This window comes from Portunus trituberculatus, chromosome 39, assembly GCF_017591435.1.
Source record: "Portunus trituberculatus isolate SZX2019 chromosome 39, ASM1759143v1, whole genome shotgun sequence".
NCBI lineage: Eukaryota > Metazoa > Arthropoda > Malacostraca > Decapoda > Portunidae > Portunus > Portunus trituberculatus.
Genome location: NC_059293.1, coordinates 5,352,004 through 5,370,245, shown reverse-complemented (window position 1 = coordinate 5,370,245; position 18,242 = coordinate 5,352,004). Strand labels below are relative to the sequence as shown.

Sequence of the window (18,242 nt, the reverse complement as noted above, 5' to 3'; positions counted from 1 at the left end):
ATTTTCATTTGTTTCACATCATTCAAGACTGATTTAGCAAAGAAAAAAATCCATGATGTGGCCAGCACTGGCGAAATCACAAAGTTTCAGATCTGCTGACGCTGTACGGGTTAACTTGCTCTCGTGCCCACGCTCTTGAGTCTTCCGAATTTTCCACCATCTGGCTACGACTTAACAGTCACTCTCAAACTAAATTCATCTGTGTTGTTTATCTCTCCCCTAAATCTTCTGACTATAGTAATTTCTTCGACTACTTAACTTCTAAAGTGGAGCACATTCTGTCCCTCTACCCTTTCGCTGAGATTTCCATTCTTGGAGATTTCAATGTTCACCACCAGCTTTGGCTTTCCTCTCCTTTCACTGACCACCCTGGTGAACTAGCCTTCAACTTTGCTAACCTCCATGACCTAGAGCAACTGGTGCAACACCCTACTCATATTCCTGACCGTCTTGGAGACACGCCCAACATTCTTGATCTCTTCCTCACCTCTAACCCTTCTGCTTATGCTGTCATCCTTTCATCTCCATTGGGCTCCTCCGATCACAATCTCATTTCTGTATCTTGTCCTATTTCTCCAATCCCTCCGTAGGATCCCCCAAAGCGAAGGTGCCTCTGGCGTTTTGCCTCTGCCAGTTGGGTGGACCTGAGGAAGTATTATGCTGATTTTCCCTGGAATGATAATTGCTTCCGTGTCAGAGACCCATCTCTTTGTGCTGAACGCATAACAGATATGTTAGTATCTGGCATGGAGGCGCACATTCCTCATTCTTTTTCTCAACCTAAACCTTCTAAACCTTGGTTTAACTCAGCCTGTTCTCGTGCTATACATGATAGAGAGGTTGCCCACAAAAGATACTTGAGCCTTCCATCTCCTGAATCTCATGCACTTTATATCTCTGCCCGGAATCATGCCAAGTCTGTTCTTCAACTTGCCAAACACTCTTTCATAAATAGGAAATGTCAAAATCTTTCAAACTCAAACTCTCCTCGTGACTTCTGGCATCTAGCCAAAAACATCTCAAATAACTTCACTTCTTCATCTTTCCTCCTTTATTTCATCCTGATGGCACCACTGCCATCTCTTCTGTCTCTAAAGCTGAACTCTTTTCTCAAACTTTGCTCACAACTCCACCTTGGACGATTCTGGGCTTGTCCTCCTCTCCTCCTCCCTCTGACTATTTCATGTCTACAATCAAAATTCTTCGTAATGATGTTTTCCATGCCCTTGCTGGCCTAAACCCTCAGAAGGCTTATGGACCTGATGGGGTCCCTCCTATTGTTCTCAAAAACTGTGCTTCTGTGCTTGCACCTTGCCTGGCCAAACTCTTCCAACTTTGTCTATCGACTTGTACCTTTCCTTCCTGCTGGAAGTTCGCCTACATTCAGCCTGTTCCTAAAAAGGGTGACCGTTCTAACCCCTCAAACTACCGTCCTATAGCTTTAATCTCTTGCTTGTCTAAAGTTTTTAATCTATCCTGAATAGGAAGATTCTCAAACATCTGTCACTTCACAATCTTCTGTCTGATCGCCAGTATGGCTTCCGTCAAGGTCGCTCTACTGGTGATCTTCTGGCTTTCCTTACTGAGTCTTGGTCATCCTCTTTAGAGATTTCGGTGAAACTTTTGCTGTTGCGTTAGACATATCAAAAGCTTTTGATAGAGTCTGGCATAAAGCTTTGATTTCAAAACTGCCCTCCTACGGCTTCTATCCTTCTCTCTGCAACTTTATCTCAAGTTTCCTTTCCGACCGCTCTATTGCTGCTGTGGTAGACGGCTACTGTTCTTCTCCTAAACCTATTAATAGTGGTGTTCCTCAGGGTTCTGTCCTGTCACCCACTCTCTATTATTCATTAATGACCTTAACCAAACTTCTTGCCCTATCCAATCCTATGCTGATGATACCACCCTACATCTTTCCACGTTCTTTCAGAGACGTCCAACCCTTCAGGAAATCAACAGATCACGCGGGGACGCCACGGAACGCCTGACTTCCGATCTTTCTAAGATTTCTGATTGGGGCAGAGAAAATCTAGTAGTTTTCAATGCCTCAAAAACTCAATTCCTCCATCTATCAACTCGACACAACCTTCCAGACAACTATCCCCTCTTCTTCAATGACACTCAACTGTCTCCTCTCTTCCACAATGAATATCCTCGGTCTGTCCTTTGCTCATAATCTTAACTGGAAACTTCACATCTCATCTCTTGCTAAAACAGCTTCTATGAAATTAGGTGTTCTGAGGCGTCTCCGACAGTTTTTCTCGCCCCTCCAACTGCTTACTCTGTATAAGGGCCTTATCCGTCCCTGTATGGAGTACTCTTCACATGTTTGGGGGGGTTCCAGTCACACAGCTTTGCTTGATAGGGTGGAATCGAAAGCTCTTCGTCTCATCAACTCCCTTCCTCTGACTAACTGTCTTCAGTCTCTTTCTCACCGCCGAAATGTTGCATCCCTTTCTATATTTTATCGCTATTTTCATGGTAACTGTTCTACTGATCTTGCTAACTGCATGCCTTCCCTCCTCTTGCGGCCACGCTGCACAAGGCTTTCTTCTTCCTTTCATCCCTATTCTGTCCAACTCTCTAATGCAGGAGTTAACTAGTACGCTCAATCATTCATCCCTTTCACTGGTAAACTCTGGAACTCCCTCCCTGCATCTGTATTTCCGAATTCCTACAACTTGTCTTCTTTTAAGAGGGAGGTATCGAGGCATTTGTTCCCCTAATTCTGGCTGACGGTTTTGGCACTTTTTGAAGTCTTTGGAGACCCAGCGCTCAAGTGGGCCTTTTTCTCACTTTCTTTTTTTTTTTTTTTTGCCCTTGGCTGGCCCTCTTCCCTACGTAAAAAAAAAAAAAAAAAATCATAGTACAGTAAAAGGTTTAATGAAAGTAAAAATTATGAAGTTAAACACTTAGGTAGTTTAATTTAAGTCATTATAATGTACACTAATGTATGTATGTATGTAACTTTATAATGTTGATGATCTTAACATTTTGAAGGGAGGGAGAGTGAAACGGAAAAGACACTAGCCGCCAACCTGTGGAATATAAAGAAAGTGCGCATCATTGTACCGCATACAAAACTTATATACCACATTTCCACAAGGTTTTCCATTTTATCCATTGTAGAGTCACTAGTTCAGGTGGTTCTTTTAGCTTGCAAGGAAGATACAGTCTCATCAGCCTTCTTAATAGAGTCTGCTGACTTGAAAATAGTAGACAGTAGATGGAGTCAAGATGGTGGCGAGCAATGTTATTAGTTTTCTGGCCTCTCTCGTGTATGTGAATAATATCCAGCTTCACTTCGAGAGTAAGAGAATTCCTGGTCTTCTTAGGAACGCTAGGCCACATTGCAGGGCGTTCTGGTGGTAAGTTGAGCTAAGGAAGACGAGCTGCTTTTTTTTTTTTTTTTTTTTTTTTTTTTATGGTAAGGCCTATAGCGCCTGTAGGCACACTTGAAGAGTGTATGGGAAGCACTGTTCAGCTTCCGCCCATTTGTGGCACAGGCAATTTTATTTATAGTGGTACCCATATTAGGGCCCATATCACCACCCAAGCTCATCTTGGGTGTAACCACCTAGAATCTGGGTATCATGGTGACATGTAGGTAACTTTAAACCACTCGATAAATGGCAAAGTGTTTTAAGGCTGTACGTGGTGGGATTCGAACCTACGCGTGGACGTCTGCCCGATCCCACGCTCACCACCTTATCCACTACGCCACCGCCTCCCTGCTGCTGACGCTGTTTTGTTTTGACTGGGGAGTGAGTGGTGCGCGTGTTGCCCTCTTTGTTAAGCGAACCGATCATAACAAGTTTAACCTCTGATTTGAACTTCCATTGAGAGTAAGCAAAGCGAGAGTGCATCATAGTACAGTAAAAGGTTTAATGAAAGTATAAATTATGAAGTTAAACATTTAGGTAGTTTAATTTAAGTCATTATAATGTACACTAATGTATGTATGTACGTAACTTTATAATGTTGATGATCTTAACTTTATGAAGGGAGAGAGAGTGAAACAGAAAAGACACTAGCCAGCAACCTGTGGAATGTAAAGAAAGTGCGCATCATTCTACCGCATACAAAACTTATGTACCACATTTCCACAAGGCTTTCCATTTTATCCATTGTAGAGTCACGAGTTCAGGTGGGTTTTTTTTAGCTTGCAAGGAAGATAGAGTCTGCTGACTTGAAAATAGTAGACAGTAGATGGAGTCAAGATGGTGGCAAGCAATGTCATTAGTTTTCTGGCCTCTCTCGTGTATGTGAATAATATCCAGCTTCGCTTCAAGAGTAAGAGACTTCCTGGTCTTCTTAGGAACGCTAGGCCACATTGCAGGGCGTTTTGGTGGTAAGTTGAGCTAGGGAAGACGAGCTGCTGCTGACGCTGTTATGTTTTGACTGGAGAGCGAGTGGTGCGCGTGTTGTCCACGAGAGGCTTGATCTTGATCTTGATCTTTATTCTACAGGTGTCTCAGGATTTCTCCTGAGGCAGGCCTTAGTACCAGCAGCTCTTGGTGTATTGAAAAGTCTGTCAGCTTGCGTGATACGGTGGGGCTTTCAAATTTTGAAAAAGATACCTGGATGAAACTTCGTTAAAGCGAGTTAGGTGTTCGTTAAACGAGCAGATAGTAGTTAAATGAAACCTTTGTTGTAGCGAAATTTTGTGTGAACCATCGTTAAACGGGGGTTGCCTGTATATACATTTATGTTCACAAAACAACATTTCTATTAGCTTTTTACAAACCTTGCCCCCAAGAATGGCTTGTTTTGTAATGCATTTTATAAAGTGAAATCATACATGGAATACCAAAAAATAAAGCAGAGATGAGATGAGTCCAACAGACGTAGCGGGAGACTCGCTGCTACTCGGACGCTTCTTCTTCTTGTGACCTTTTTGCTTGCGTGTTACTTTCATCATGATGTTTTCATTCCTCTATTGCCTGCTATAATGGATATCATATCTTAGTATTCATATACACACATGCCACGAGGATAACCTTGACTCCATGGCACTGAGTGATAGTGAATTACTAATGAAATACCGCGGTTTTTCATTAATAATTCACTATCATTCAGTGCCACGGAGGTGAGGTTATCCTCGTGGCATGAGCGTATATGAATACTAAGATATGATATCCAATATAGCAGGCAATAGAGGAGTGAAAACAAATATCATGGGGAAAGACAACATACAGGCTAAAAGGGTCACAAGAAGAAGAAGAAGCGGCTGATCCGCCGCAAATCTCCCGCTTCGTCTCTGGCTGATCTCATTTTTGCCTTATTTTTTGGTATTCCATTAAGATTTCACTTTATGCATTACAAAACAATCCTTTCTTGGGGGCAAGGTTTGAAAAAAGCTAATAGAAATGTTGTTTTGTGAACATTAATGCGAGAATGTGAGAGAATTTGTACGTAGCACCTCTAACTTCCAATGACTCATATGACATCATAGAGGTAGTGGTACACCGGTAGCCCAATATGCTGCCAAACGTATGTATAATTTTTTTTTTCTTTAACCCATATGGTATGTTGGTGACCAGCCCAGAATGCATCCCTCCCCTATTTTCATTATTTCCTATGGGAAAATTACGTCCGCTTAACGAATTTTTGCTCTATGAACAGTTTTGACACCCCCTATCCTGTTCGTTAAGCGGAGTATTACTGTATATATATATATATATATATATATATATATATATATATATATATATATATATATATATATATATATATATATATATATATGGAGGTCTGATGTATTATTGACTTGTATTTTGTTATATTTTTTGAGGTGCATACTAGGTTTTTCGGGTGCGCTTTATAGTTTTGGGTACGGTACCGGACCGAGGAAAAAAAATTTAGGCGCAAAAGTACAGGTACGGACTATCTGCGTTTTGAGGTCCAGAGGAGCAGTACCAGACTACCCGATATCCAGTAATGTGCCCACCTCTGATTATGACGCACAGTAACTATTTACTAAAGATGCTGCCAGAAAAGGTAAATATGTGAGAATAATAAATAGTCCTGGTTGAAGGACTCAGTTTGCCTGTTGCATACCTAATCACTGAATTGGTCGCCAATTGCTACATGTTGCAGCTATCAAAGATGAAGAATTAACTATGATTAATTTATTACTTTAATTAACAAAAATAATGAAATAAACATCAAGCATACCCAGTCATATATACACATGCATGTGTTCAACTGAACATCACAGAGAAGTCATGAACCTTACTATACATACCACTCCTAATCTTTATTAAACTTACACAAGGATGCATGCAAGATAACATAACAATAAAGGGAAGAGAAACACACAGTTACATCACCCAAGTTGGTGGTAGATGATGTAGACCCATGCAAACAGGCAGCAGGCACCATAAAAAGTCACTCAACATATCTACAACTCTCAACATCCAAGAGTTAGGTCTTGTGAGGATGTTGTGAGCTGAAAGTGAACTGATTCCAAACGGTGCACAGAGCCCCAACAGCATCGCAGACTGAAAAAGGAACCATATCATATACGGGGTCTGAGATGTTGAGTAGGTGACATGGCGAGCAAGGTCGCCTCATGACGTGGGAGGTGTAATGAGGGTTTTGGTGGTGATCATTTAGTGGGCACTTGAAATAGGAACAATGGGTAAGTCGGTGGTGATCCGAGGCTTGTGAACAAACAGGGTAGTGCGAGATGGCAAGATACATTGATACCTAGGTTCTAGATGGTTACACCAAAGATACACGTGGGTGGTGATATGGGCCCTAATATGGATACCACTAAATAAAATTGCCTGCGCTACAAATGGGTAGAAGCTGAACAGCGATTCCAATACATACTCTTTAAGTATACTTACAGACACTATAGGCCATAGCATAAAACAAAAAAAAGAAAAGGAAAGAAAAGAGTTGGCAGGGTAGTATGTGCATAACACCACAATTGAAATAAACTTTTAGTGCTACGGTGCAAAGTGAAGCTGGCAATGCAGACACACCCAGCATTGCATGACATGGCTACATGTTGTGTTAGTAAATTATTCACTGCACTTCACATTTATGTTTTTTTTTTTTTTTTTTTTTTTTTTTTTTTTTTTGTCGTGCACTTTGCCATTACTGTATATTGTGGCCTATAAGTAGAGTTTTTAAGGTCTTTTGTATGGTCAAAACTAGGGCATTTATTTAGCTACTTAAAATGAGAGAGTACCTCGTGGATGTCCTATGGACCTATACTGTCACTGTCTACTTCTTTCTCTAACCCCACTCAACCTACGTAACCCCTGCCTCTGTCTTTCTTTCTCTCTTTGTATTTTTATATAAATTGGTATATTTCAAAAGTTATTTCAGGACTTATAAATTTTATTCCACACCACCACTGAGGTAAAAATCAAAGGGTGTTTTTTGTAAGGAGGTTTCGTTTCTCCTAATCATAGACATGGCATATGAACAGGGAAGTGTGATATTGTCACTTCCTTCACCACACTGTGGAGGAATTCTTGTCGTCACAGACACATTTTCTTGCTAGGGATCATTCCTCTTCTTCAAGTTTGCCATATGGCCACCTTCATTACAGAGATAAACTACTTATCAGAGAGAGAGAGAGAGAGAGAGCACAGGCTGGTGATCTATGGAGATGTGGCAATGCTGGGGGAGTCCCCTGGGTTTTCACGGCCCATCAGCCATTTCTCACTGTGGCGAGTATAGTGGTACATATACCACAGGTCGGGAACCACTGTTGTAATGAGTTGCTTCTACTATTACATCTGTAATCAGATGTTGACCAGTGCTTACAAATCTTCCTCATGGGTAATTTGAACACTATACTACTAATAACATTATTATTATTGCATATTAATGTTATTGTTGTTATCATTATTATGTATGAGTAATAGATTTCTGACACCTTTTTTCTTTTTTAGATGGGCAAAGGAACTTCCACTCGAACAAAAAGTCTACATAGTGAGTAAATTCTTTGTTTGGATTGTAGAAAAAATCATTATTGTAACTCTGAAGTCAGTCTTTTACCAAACAGAGATGTCAAGTGGTGGCTACCAAATTTTTTTCTTCCCCAAGAATAAAATTGACTCACTAATGCAGAAGACAGTAAATTCCATATGTGAGGTGATGCCATTAGAAAGTGTGGTTAAGGGTGTAATAAGAAAGATATTGCCAAAGAAATCAGGAGGAGTGCGTCCTCTTTTCAGAGAAACGGCCATACACAAAAAGTCTCGAACACTTTTTGAAGCAAAACAGCTTCTGAGGTATTTGGCAAACAAGGAACAGAAAAGAATAGCTTCTTTCCCTGAGGTTTGGCAAAATGCCCTCTACATGCTGGGGAAAGAGAGCAAACTCTACTTTGTAAAGACTGACATCAAAGATGCCTTCTCATCAGTAGATGTCCCTCAGCTTCTGGTGCAGCTGTATCAGGTTTGCAAAAACCTGAAAACTTTGGAATTCATAAAATACTCTAAGGGAAGAAAGGAACTAAATATTCCTGTAGATATTACTAAAGATCTTTCTTATAAACATCTAAAAAATTTTAAGAAACAGAGCCATTTTACAATAAATGTACATGACATCCTACTTACCATTGAGGCATCACTTCAGCCTTGTGTGCTTTACAATAAGTTGAAAATAAAAGTAGCTGAGGGACTCCCACAGGGATGCTTTCTCTCCCTTGATCTTTGTGAGTTTTACTATGCAAGGATGACTTCTTTGTATCTAGATGACTTACAAGCTAATAATGAAGGGATAATAATCAGAGTAGTAGATGACTTCTTGTTTTTGTCCAAATCATTAGAAAAAGCTCAAGAATTCAGATTTCGCATGATGAAAGGAATTAAAGAGTTCAATTGCCACATAAATTTAAAGAAAACTGACTCAAATATTGATTATCAGAAAGACAGAATACATTTCAATGGTTACATAATCTGTATGAGTACCAAGTCCCTTTTGATAAATGTATCAGACTTAACCAAAGTCCCTCCAAGATACTCCTTGACGTTTGAAACTGCTGGTAACATGAAAGAATTTATTAGTAACAAATTATTCATAATATCAAAGAATCGTCTTCAAAGGCATATGATAGATCCCAGGTCTGCTGATTCTGACACATTCCTATCAAATGTTTGGCGAGTTGGAATCCATTGTGGTGCAAAACTCCAGGCTCTTTGTCAAGTTTGTGACACTTATGGTAAGTTTAATAATAGTTCTATGTATGTCAGGGCAGTACTGAATTTATCTAAAGGTACTTTCAAAAGAATAACAAGTTACAAATGTAATGTCTTGGGAGAGAACATTTTTATTTCTCTTTTAGTGTGCAGTATATACCATTCTTTTAGTAGAATGGCACAAAGCAGTTTTGAAATTCTACAGAATAAGCTCAGAACTCTTGCTCTCAATCACTTAGCTAAAGTTACAGAAGCCAAGGAACAGAAGCTGAAAGATGATCTGTTGTCTCTTTTAGAAAGTAGTGTCTCTGGACAGTAGCTGTTAAAAACTTCAGCCGAGTTGCTTCCTTAGAGACACTCTTTTATATTTTATATGGCTTGTTCTGTGGATACAAGAAGTAGAATTTGAAGAATTTTGAATCTGATTACCACTCTACCTAAGCTCATAATTTAAGTTCTGCTTCAACCACAGCTTTATGTTTTACATTTTATTTGAATCCAGTTTTTGCTGCTTTCTATGTTTTAATGCTTTTACTTTACTTTTATTCTGTTCACTAATGTTGAATCATGTTATGTTCTTTAAGTAATTGTATGGAACATCCAAGATGTGTATGTAAGTTCAGCATGAAAATGTATTTACTCTATATTTCCTTGTTTATATTGGTGAAAATGATCTCAAGTTGATTGTGGGATTACATTATCAGGAGGGTCCAAGAAACTTGTATGGCATGTAGAAATACTTTTATTTGTATATTTTATGATCCAGATTCAATTATGTAAGATTTCTTTTATTTTAGTTTACTTAATACATTATAATATAAAGTCAGACATATATAATTGTAGAATTTCTGTGATACGTGAATGGAAATTAAATGAGATGTGCCTAGTATTCACAAGAGATGACAGTGAAAAGGTGTTCTGAGGTGAAGTTAAGGTAGATACTTGTAGTTGAAGGTTGAATTAATGGACTCCTCTTTGTACAGTAACAAGCTCCCAAAGTAAGAAGAATTAGAGGAACAATATCTATGTTTTGTATCAATAAAGTTCATTGGCTACTTCCAGAATGTCTAAGGACCAAACTAAGATTATAACAGCATATTAGAGAGAGAGAGAGAGAGAGAGAGAGAGAGAGAGAGAGAGAGAGAGAGAGAGAGAGAGAGAGAGAGAGAGAGAGAGAGAGAGAGAGAGAGAGAGAGAGAGAGAGTATTTACCTAGTTGTATTGGAAAACTGTATTTTCCAACTTCCTTCACACACTGCCTCTTCCTAATCTTCTTTGCAAGCCTTCTTGTCCTTCCAGCTTCTTCTGTCACTACCACCAGGTCTTGCTTGTGTATCTTTTCAATGCCATTTACTGCTTTATACATTGTTATTAGGTCTCCTCTTTCTCTTCTATCTTGTAAGGTTGACAGTCCTATTTCCTTGAGCTTTTCTTCATATGTTAGGACCTTTAGTTTTGGTACCATCTTTGTAGCTATCCTCTGGATCCATTCTAATCTTCTTATATCCTTTTTCAAGCTTGGTGACCACACCACTGCTGCATATTCCAACTTTAGAGGTATCATACTCGTAATAATTTTTTTAATAATATCCTTGCCCAGATACTGAAATACCACCCTAATATTAGTCAACATTTTATACGTTGTTCCAGATATTTTACTTATGTGCTTTTTGGGGCTCAGAGTTTTTTTGTATAACCACTCCCAGATCTTTTTCCTCTTTAGTCTTCATTATTTGTTCCTCTCCCATCAAATATTTCCATACTGGTCTTCTCTTACTCTTTCCTAATTCCACTATGTGGCATTTTTTGCACTGAATTCTACCTTCCACTTCTTATTCAACACATAAATTTTGTCTGTATCTTCATGCAGCAGCAAACAGTCTTCTTGGGTCTTGATTACTCTAACAGTTTTGCATCATCAGCAAATTAATATAACTGGTCACTCCATACTGTATGTCATTTACATGTACCTGGAACATAATGGGGGCTAAAAACAACTAACAAGTGTGAGATAAATTATTAGTGCATTACCACCACCCATGCCTACCATTCTACTTACTGGAGACCTTAACTTCCCTCTCATAAATGGGAGTCGTAGAATGTGTATGGATGAGCAAGAAATGTGTATTCAGGCAGAGGCTCTCCTGCACCTAGCTGTGGAATTTTGTTTAAATCAGGTAATCAGTACTCCCACAAGAAGTGCCAATATTCTAGACATAGTAATGACAAACAATGATGACCTTATGCATAGTAATACTGTAAACAAAACTAATCTCTCGGATGATAACATCATAGTGCTCAAGACTAACTTAACCACAAGCAAACATGTTAACATCCACAGCACAATACATGAGACATCTAATTTTGGCAGAGTCAGTCTGCTGGAAAAGTATACAGTGAGACATCAGTGAAATAAACTGAGATTTACTCATGATATACTGTGATCCTGAAGCCCAATATGATGAGGAAATGTTTGGAAATATCAGAGGAACATGTAGCCTTAAGAAGACTGTCTAAAAAGACCCCTCCTTATAAGAGTAACATTCCCAGGGATCAGAAACTTCTGATGTGGAAGAGAACAAAACTTAAGGAGGGTTCACACATGCCAATTTGCGTCTGGTTTTTTTTTTTTTTTTTTTTTTTACGTATGTAGAGTTTCCGAGTCGCAATTGGCGCCTAGCGACTGCAGAAAGGAGTCTCAAATCAAGACCAAGCTAGTTGATTTGCGACTTTATTTACGTTGTGACATCACGGAGTAAGCTTTGAAAATGTGGTCTCCAGATATAGAGAAGATGTTAGAGTTGGTGAGGGAAAAAGAACAGAACTCCAGAAATGAATTATATTGTAAAATAGGAAAAAGGAAAGCTTGTGCAAATTGTCATTCGAAGAAATAGCTGCCACTCTACAAGAACTGTTTTCCGCAATGCAGGGTGTTGTTGGAGGTGAGGATTGAAGACTTGTCAGGATTTAATTTGATTGTAATTGTGCATAGTCTTACGATTAACAATTTTCTTATGAGAAATGTAGGCTAATTTAGAATGTGATAGACCCTCCTTTCTTTCATACTTAGCCAGGGACATATCCACAGGCATTTTCTTTTCTGTTGACTCTTCTGGTTCACTAAGAGAAGAGCAACCATAGCTTCAGCATCTTCTTCTTCTTGGGGATTTGTTGGGGCCATTGCAGGCTGTGTTGTCACAGCCTCTAGTGCCCCAAAGGTCCGGGATGTGGAGGTGATGTGGTCAGGCTATATGCGGTGAAGTTGATTTGTTTTGTATAGGAAGGTCCTGGTGAGGTTGAGTGCCTTGAAAGCCTGATAGGAATTTGTGCAGCCACCCAGGAGGTCAGTCAGTGTTGGCCTGTGTGGGTGAATGGCAGACAGTGAGTGGAGGAGGGCCACACGGTGTGAGTGGTGCCGAGAGCAGTGCAGCAGCAGGTGTTCTGGGGTGTCAGGCTGGGTAGGGCACCAGGGGCAGTGGGGAGAGTCAGTCATGCCCAGCCTGTGTAGGTGGGCATTGAGGCGAGTGTGGCCGATCCGGAGTCTAGTGATGGCCGTGTCCAGTGCCCGGTTGGGGGAGTAGGTCCACCAGTAGAGGGCTAAGTGGAGAACCTTGAGGAACACCCCTAGTGATTGGATATTACCTAGAGTAGGTGTTACCAATTGCCAGGGAGAAGGATCTATTTGTCAGGAAGGACTGAACCCAACTTAGTGGTGGACCTAAGAGTCCAAGGCGGGTAAGTTTCTCTAGAATTGAGTTGTGTGAGGCAGAGTCAAAAGCACCCTTAAGATCCAAAAGAGCTACTAAAGTGAATTTTTTGTGGTTAAATCCTTCCTGAATGTGATGCTTCAGCAACAACAGGGCATCATGGATGCCCCAGTGAGGGCGAAATCCGAACATGTTGGGTGGCAGAAGGTGTTTGCGTTCCAACCACCAGGTTAGTCTATTTTGAATGACATGCTCGAAAACCTTACTAATGTTAGACAGGAGGCTAATAGGTCTATAAGAGGAGGCTGCTGTCGGGTCCTTGCCAGGCTTAGGAATAGGAATAGTGGTGGCAAGACACCACGCTGAAGAGAACGTCCCCGACAACCAGCTGTTGTTGAGGATGTCCAGAAAGAGCTGCAGCAGAGCATCTGGGAGGCATCGAAGAAACTCGTTTGGCACATCATCTGGTCCCGTGGCCTTCTTAGCAGACAGTGAAAGTAAGGTTGAGGTGAGTTCCTGGGGAGTTATAGCGGTGTTAATTTCGTGGCTGGAGTGTGAGGAAGAGGGTAGCACAGGTGGGGGCACAGGATCTGGGGAGCCGAGTGTTGTGTGGATGTGGGTGGCAAGACACTCGGCTTTTTGGGCATCAGTGGTGAGGAGGACACCGTTACTAGTTAACGGGAAGGTTAGAGGGGGTTGTGGGTGGACCATCTTCCTGAAGAAAGACCAGGCTCAGGAGACTGAGGTGGAAAAGGACAGGAGACTGAGGTGGAAAAGGACAGGGAAGCACAAAAGGAGGCCCACGCTAAGTGTTTCTCATCAAGAATAACACGCTTGCACTGGGGCTCTAGGTAATGAAAACATTGGTGGAGTGGAGGGGTAGGGTTCCTTCGCCATGCTGCAAAGGCATGACGCTTGGCCTGAAGGGCTGCCGCACACTTCCGAGACCACCAGGGGACTCGAAATGAACGGGAGGGGGAGGAAGTGACAAGGTGAAGTGGTGGGAGCCCACAGTCACCAAGACTTCTGTAAGGAAGTGAATTTTGTCATCTGACGGGAAGTCGTGGGTGGGCCGATTGATTTTAACTCGGTCTGAAAAGATACCAGGTCTCCCTTATTGAATGACCAACGTGGTCTGCGTGAAGTGGGAGGGTGTGGTGGCACTGATGGGAAAGCAATAATCACAGGAAGATGGTCACTCCCCATGTAAGGGCCAGTAGTTATAGTGGTGAGGAGGAAAGAGCCATTCCCCAGGCACAGGGCTAGGGTGGAAGGGTTCCCTGAAACTGGGTCAATCCTGGTAGGGAGGCCAGGAGGTGTGAGAAGGGAGAGGGAATCACTATCTGCCAGAAAACTTGAGTGACGCACCTGAACGGTTTCTTCGACTCCTGGGGAGGGTCAGTTCCCAGAAGTCATGATGGGCATTAAAGTCACCCATAATTAATGCTGGGGAGGGAAGTTGATGAAACAAATGTTGAAATTCCTGAAGTGATATATCAGGACAGGGATTGTAGATTAGCAGAATGTTTAGTGGGCCTGAGTCAAAGGTGACAGTCACTCCCAGATGCTCTAATCCACCACCTGTGAAAGAAGGGATTGAGAGAGGGCTAGAGGGAAGGGACTGGTGGATCAGTAGAAGTAGGCCGCCTCCTACTTCGCCGGTCTCCCTGTCCTTCCTGTAGGAAGTATAGTTTGGAAAGGAGGGGGAGAATGGGTCTGTGAGCCACGTCTCACAGACACCGACAACGAGAGGAGAGTATGAAGAGACCATGGTTTTAAAAGTTGGAAGTTTCCTGTACAAAGACCGGGCATTCCAGAAAATGAAGTTGGAGACAAGTGGATCATTCATTGCGTGAATGATGTGATGAAGGAGAGGAATCCTGGCAGGCACCGAAGGAGGATCTCGCTGAAGCTAAGCTCTGAAAGCAGGAAGTTAAAGAAATTGAGTGCTATTGGTGCTAATCCCTTAATAAAAGCAGGCCATGTAAAACCCGAAGCATGCTGGGCCGGAAGCGAGGAAGAGGATGGTACAAAGCCTGCACTACCAAGTGAGGGCAAAGACTGCTGGGCTGCTGGCTGTGGGGCTTTTGGCTGGGGAACCTTTGGTGGGTGGCATTGGTGTAGAGGGGTTGGGGGTATGAATTCCCCAACATCTGGCAGGTCAGTTCGGTAGGGGCCCTCGGGGATGAAGGAAGGTCTGGTGGTGTGTCGTGGTGTGACTTTGTGGTGTGGTTTGTGGTGGTGGCAGCTCTGTTGGGCCTTGGGTGAGGGAGGCTGGGTGGTTAGTGGTACCACACTAATAATGGGGCTCAGGGGCTGGATGGGAGCAGGAGTAGGATCAGGAGTGGGAGCGGGGATGGGTGTAGGGTGAGGAGCAAGGGTGGGGGCAGAGGTGGGGGTTTCAGGTGTGTGAGGGTAAGTGAGGTGTAGGGGAGGAGGTTGAGGATTGCCTGGTTTGGGGGGTGAGTGTTTTGGAGCAGAGTTTGGTGAGCGAAAAATGCCCGGGAGGATACCTCTCATTTTTCGTTTCACATCTAGGAGAGAGTGGGCCCTGTCATGCTGCAGTTCTTGCAGCTGCACTGCCTGGAGGCGAGCCGGGCACTGTTTGGAGGTGGGGCGGTGGCTGGGACCACAAAACAAACAGTGATCCTCCCTGACACACCCGTCAGTGTCATGGTAACCACTGTTCTTGAACTAGACGATAGGAAAGCTAGTGGTCCTGATGAGCTACATGCCAGAGTACTTAGGGAGGGTGTAGACAGTATTTCTGAAGCAATTAAGTTAATCTTTGAAAGATCACTTAGGTTTGCTGAGATACCTCAGGACTGGAAGTTAGCTAATGTTACACCAATATTTAAAAAAGGTAGGAAGGATGATGCGAATAATTATAGACCGATCAGTTTAACTAGTAAAGTATGTAAGATACTAGAGAAAATCATTAAGGGTAGTATTTGGGAGCATTTAAATGAGAATAGATTAATTAGAGATACCCAACATGGTTTTAGATCTGGGAAGTCCTGTCTTACAAATTTGCTCGATATCTTAGAATATATTACCAAGGAGTTACATGATGGAAATAGCATAGATGTTATATATCTAGATTTTAGCAAGGTGTTTGATAAGGTACCGCATAGGAGGCTAGTGTACAAATTGAGACTACATGGGATAGGGGATAGGTTAGTTGATTGGATTAGTGAATGGCTTTCTGATAGGAAACAAAGAGTAGTATTAAATGGGGCAATGTCTGAGTGGAAGGAAGTGGTTAGTGGGGTACCCCAAGGATCAGTGCTAGGACCTCTTCTTTTCTTGGTGTACATTAACGATTTACATATAGGAATTAGTAGCAAAGTATCAAAGTTTGCAGATGATACTAAGATAGCATGTGCAGTACAGGGTGAAAAGGACAATTACAGAATGCAACGAGACCTGGACAGGCTGATAGCATGGGCAGACAGGTGGCAGATGGAGTTTAATTCTAAAAAGTGACAGGTTATGCATTTAGGTAAAGACAACACAAACTTTAGCTATGAGATGGAGGGATGTTGGCTAGAGGCAGTAGAGGAGGGAAAGGATTTAGGAGTAGTGATAGACATGACTATGAAATTTTCAAAGCAATGTTTAGAAGCAAGAAATAGGGCAAATAGGATCCTGGGTTTTATAAATAGAAATGTTAGTTATAAAAGTAAGGAAGTGGTGCGTAGCTTATATAATTCCTATGTTAGGCCCCATTTAGAGTATTGCATACAGGCCTGGTCACCCCATTATAGGCAGGATATCAACATGTTAGAAGCAGTTCAGAGAAGAGCAACTAGGATGATACCAGCATTAAAGTGCCTGGAGTATAGAGATAGATTAAAGGAATTAAACATGTTTTCATTTGAGAGGAGATGTATGAGAGGGGATATGATAGAGTTATTTAGAATGTTCTCAGATACAAACTACATAGATGTGAGATCTTTCTTTACCTTAGAGGAGGGAAGTAGGACTAGAAATCATGGCAGGAAGATTAGAAAGCAAGGCTGCAGGTTAGATATAAGAAAATATTTCTTTAGTCATAGGGTGGTAGACTTCTGGAATGTATTGCCAGAGAGGGTTGTAAATAGCACTAGTTTGACAATGTTTAAAAACAGATTAGATAAGCACTTAAATTTATTAGATTTATAATTATGTATAGCGCTGCATGATAGTTTTTATAAGAAATTTACTATAGTTAAACAAGACATGATCCCCATATATGGGGATCACAGATTGTAGAGGAATTCGCTGCAGGACTTAGCCCTGTTAATGGGCCAAATATTTAGAATTAGTATATAATGTATTGTGTACTTGTAAGTGTATCTTTAAGTACTGATGACGAGGTCACTGTGCAACTGATACAGGATAACCTAGATGGGCCCTGGTGGCCCTTTGTTATCCTATTATTTATGTTATGTTATGTTATGTTCATTTCTTGCATCGGGCACGCCCATTGCAGGAAATGTTGGCGTGGCCAAACAGGAGGCAGCGGGTGCAGCGTAGGACTGGGAGGGTGTGGGGCCTAACATGGTAATCCATGTTTCCTAGGACCACCCTCTCAGGGAGGGGCCCACGGAATTTCAGGCGAATGGCCAGGTTCGGGACTGTCTGTCCGTCCTTGTCATGGTCTGGGAGTCGTAAAACGTCAACAATCTGAGTGGGGCTGCCATGTAGGATGGTTATCTGGGTCATGATGTCATGTTTAGTCGTGTCGGGGGAAACGGTAAATTCTACCAAAGTCATAGGAAGGGTCATTGTCAGTGGCCACCCAGCACTTAACAGGCCACTCCCCCAGTCGGGTTACTGACTCTGTGGCCTGTTCCAGGTGATCGAGGTTGGCCACCTCAAACTTAATTCCTCAGCCACTTCCAGTGATGGCCAAGGTTTGCTCTATGTATTTTTTGGCAAAAATTGAGCCACACACAGCCCTGGAGACCTTGGATGGGTGGAAGAAGCACCTACTGCCATCTAGAGAGCGAATGAGTACCACCTGCTTACGAGTGGGGGGCGGGTGTGGGGGCCCAGCAGACTCAGCAGTGCGAGGTGGGGTAGAGGCGGTCACGCAAGCGTAGGAGCGGGTTGCACAATCCATAGCAGGCTTTGTGGATTTAACAGATTTGTGTGTCTTACCAGGTGATGGTGTTCTGGTACGCTTGATGACCATGGTGGAGTCGTCCATGTGGTCACCTGGGAGGTGGAGCCGGCGCATACGGGGTTGGAGCCCGGCTGGACCGCTGTTTTCACCAGAGGCATCACCTCCACAGCGTCATCCAGCTTGTCCGTAGTTGGTACTGTCTGCTCTGGTGGTGGCGATGCTGTAGTTCTGTGGGTGAGGGAATGTTATTGTTTGTCGGCAC

The 18,242-nt window shown here is 42.2% G+C and overlaps 1 protein-coding gene across 11 annotated transcripts in view; it reads left to right on the top strand.

Annotated features, from left to right (window-relative positions):
• The window catches only part of LOC123515634 (telomerase reverse transcriptase-like), a 254,291-nt gene that overhangs the window by 108,812 nt on the left and 127,237 nt on the right, over positions 1-18,242 (top strand). For 7 of the 11 annotated variants that reach the window (XM_045274438.1, XM_045274442.1, XM_045274440.1 and 4 more), the window contains one exon: positions 7,914-10,223. In XM_045274438.1, the coding sequence (XP_045130373.1) occupies positions 7,914-9,483 (1,570 nt within the window). In that variant the 3' untranslated portion in view covers positions 9,484-10,223. Of the gene's footprint in view, positions 1-7,913; positions 10,224-18,018; positions 18,142-18,242 lie in introns of those variants that run through there. The other 4 variants (XM_045274447.1, XM_045274446.1, XM_045274445.1 and 1 more) reach the window with 3 other exon arrangements.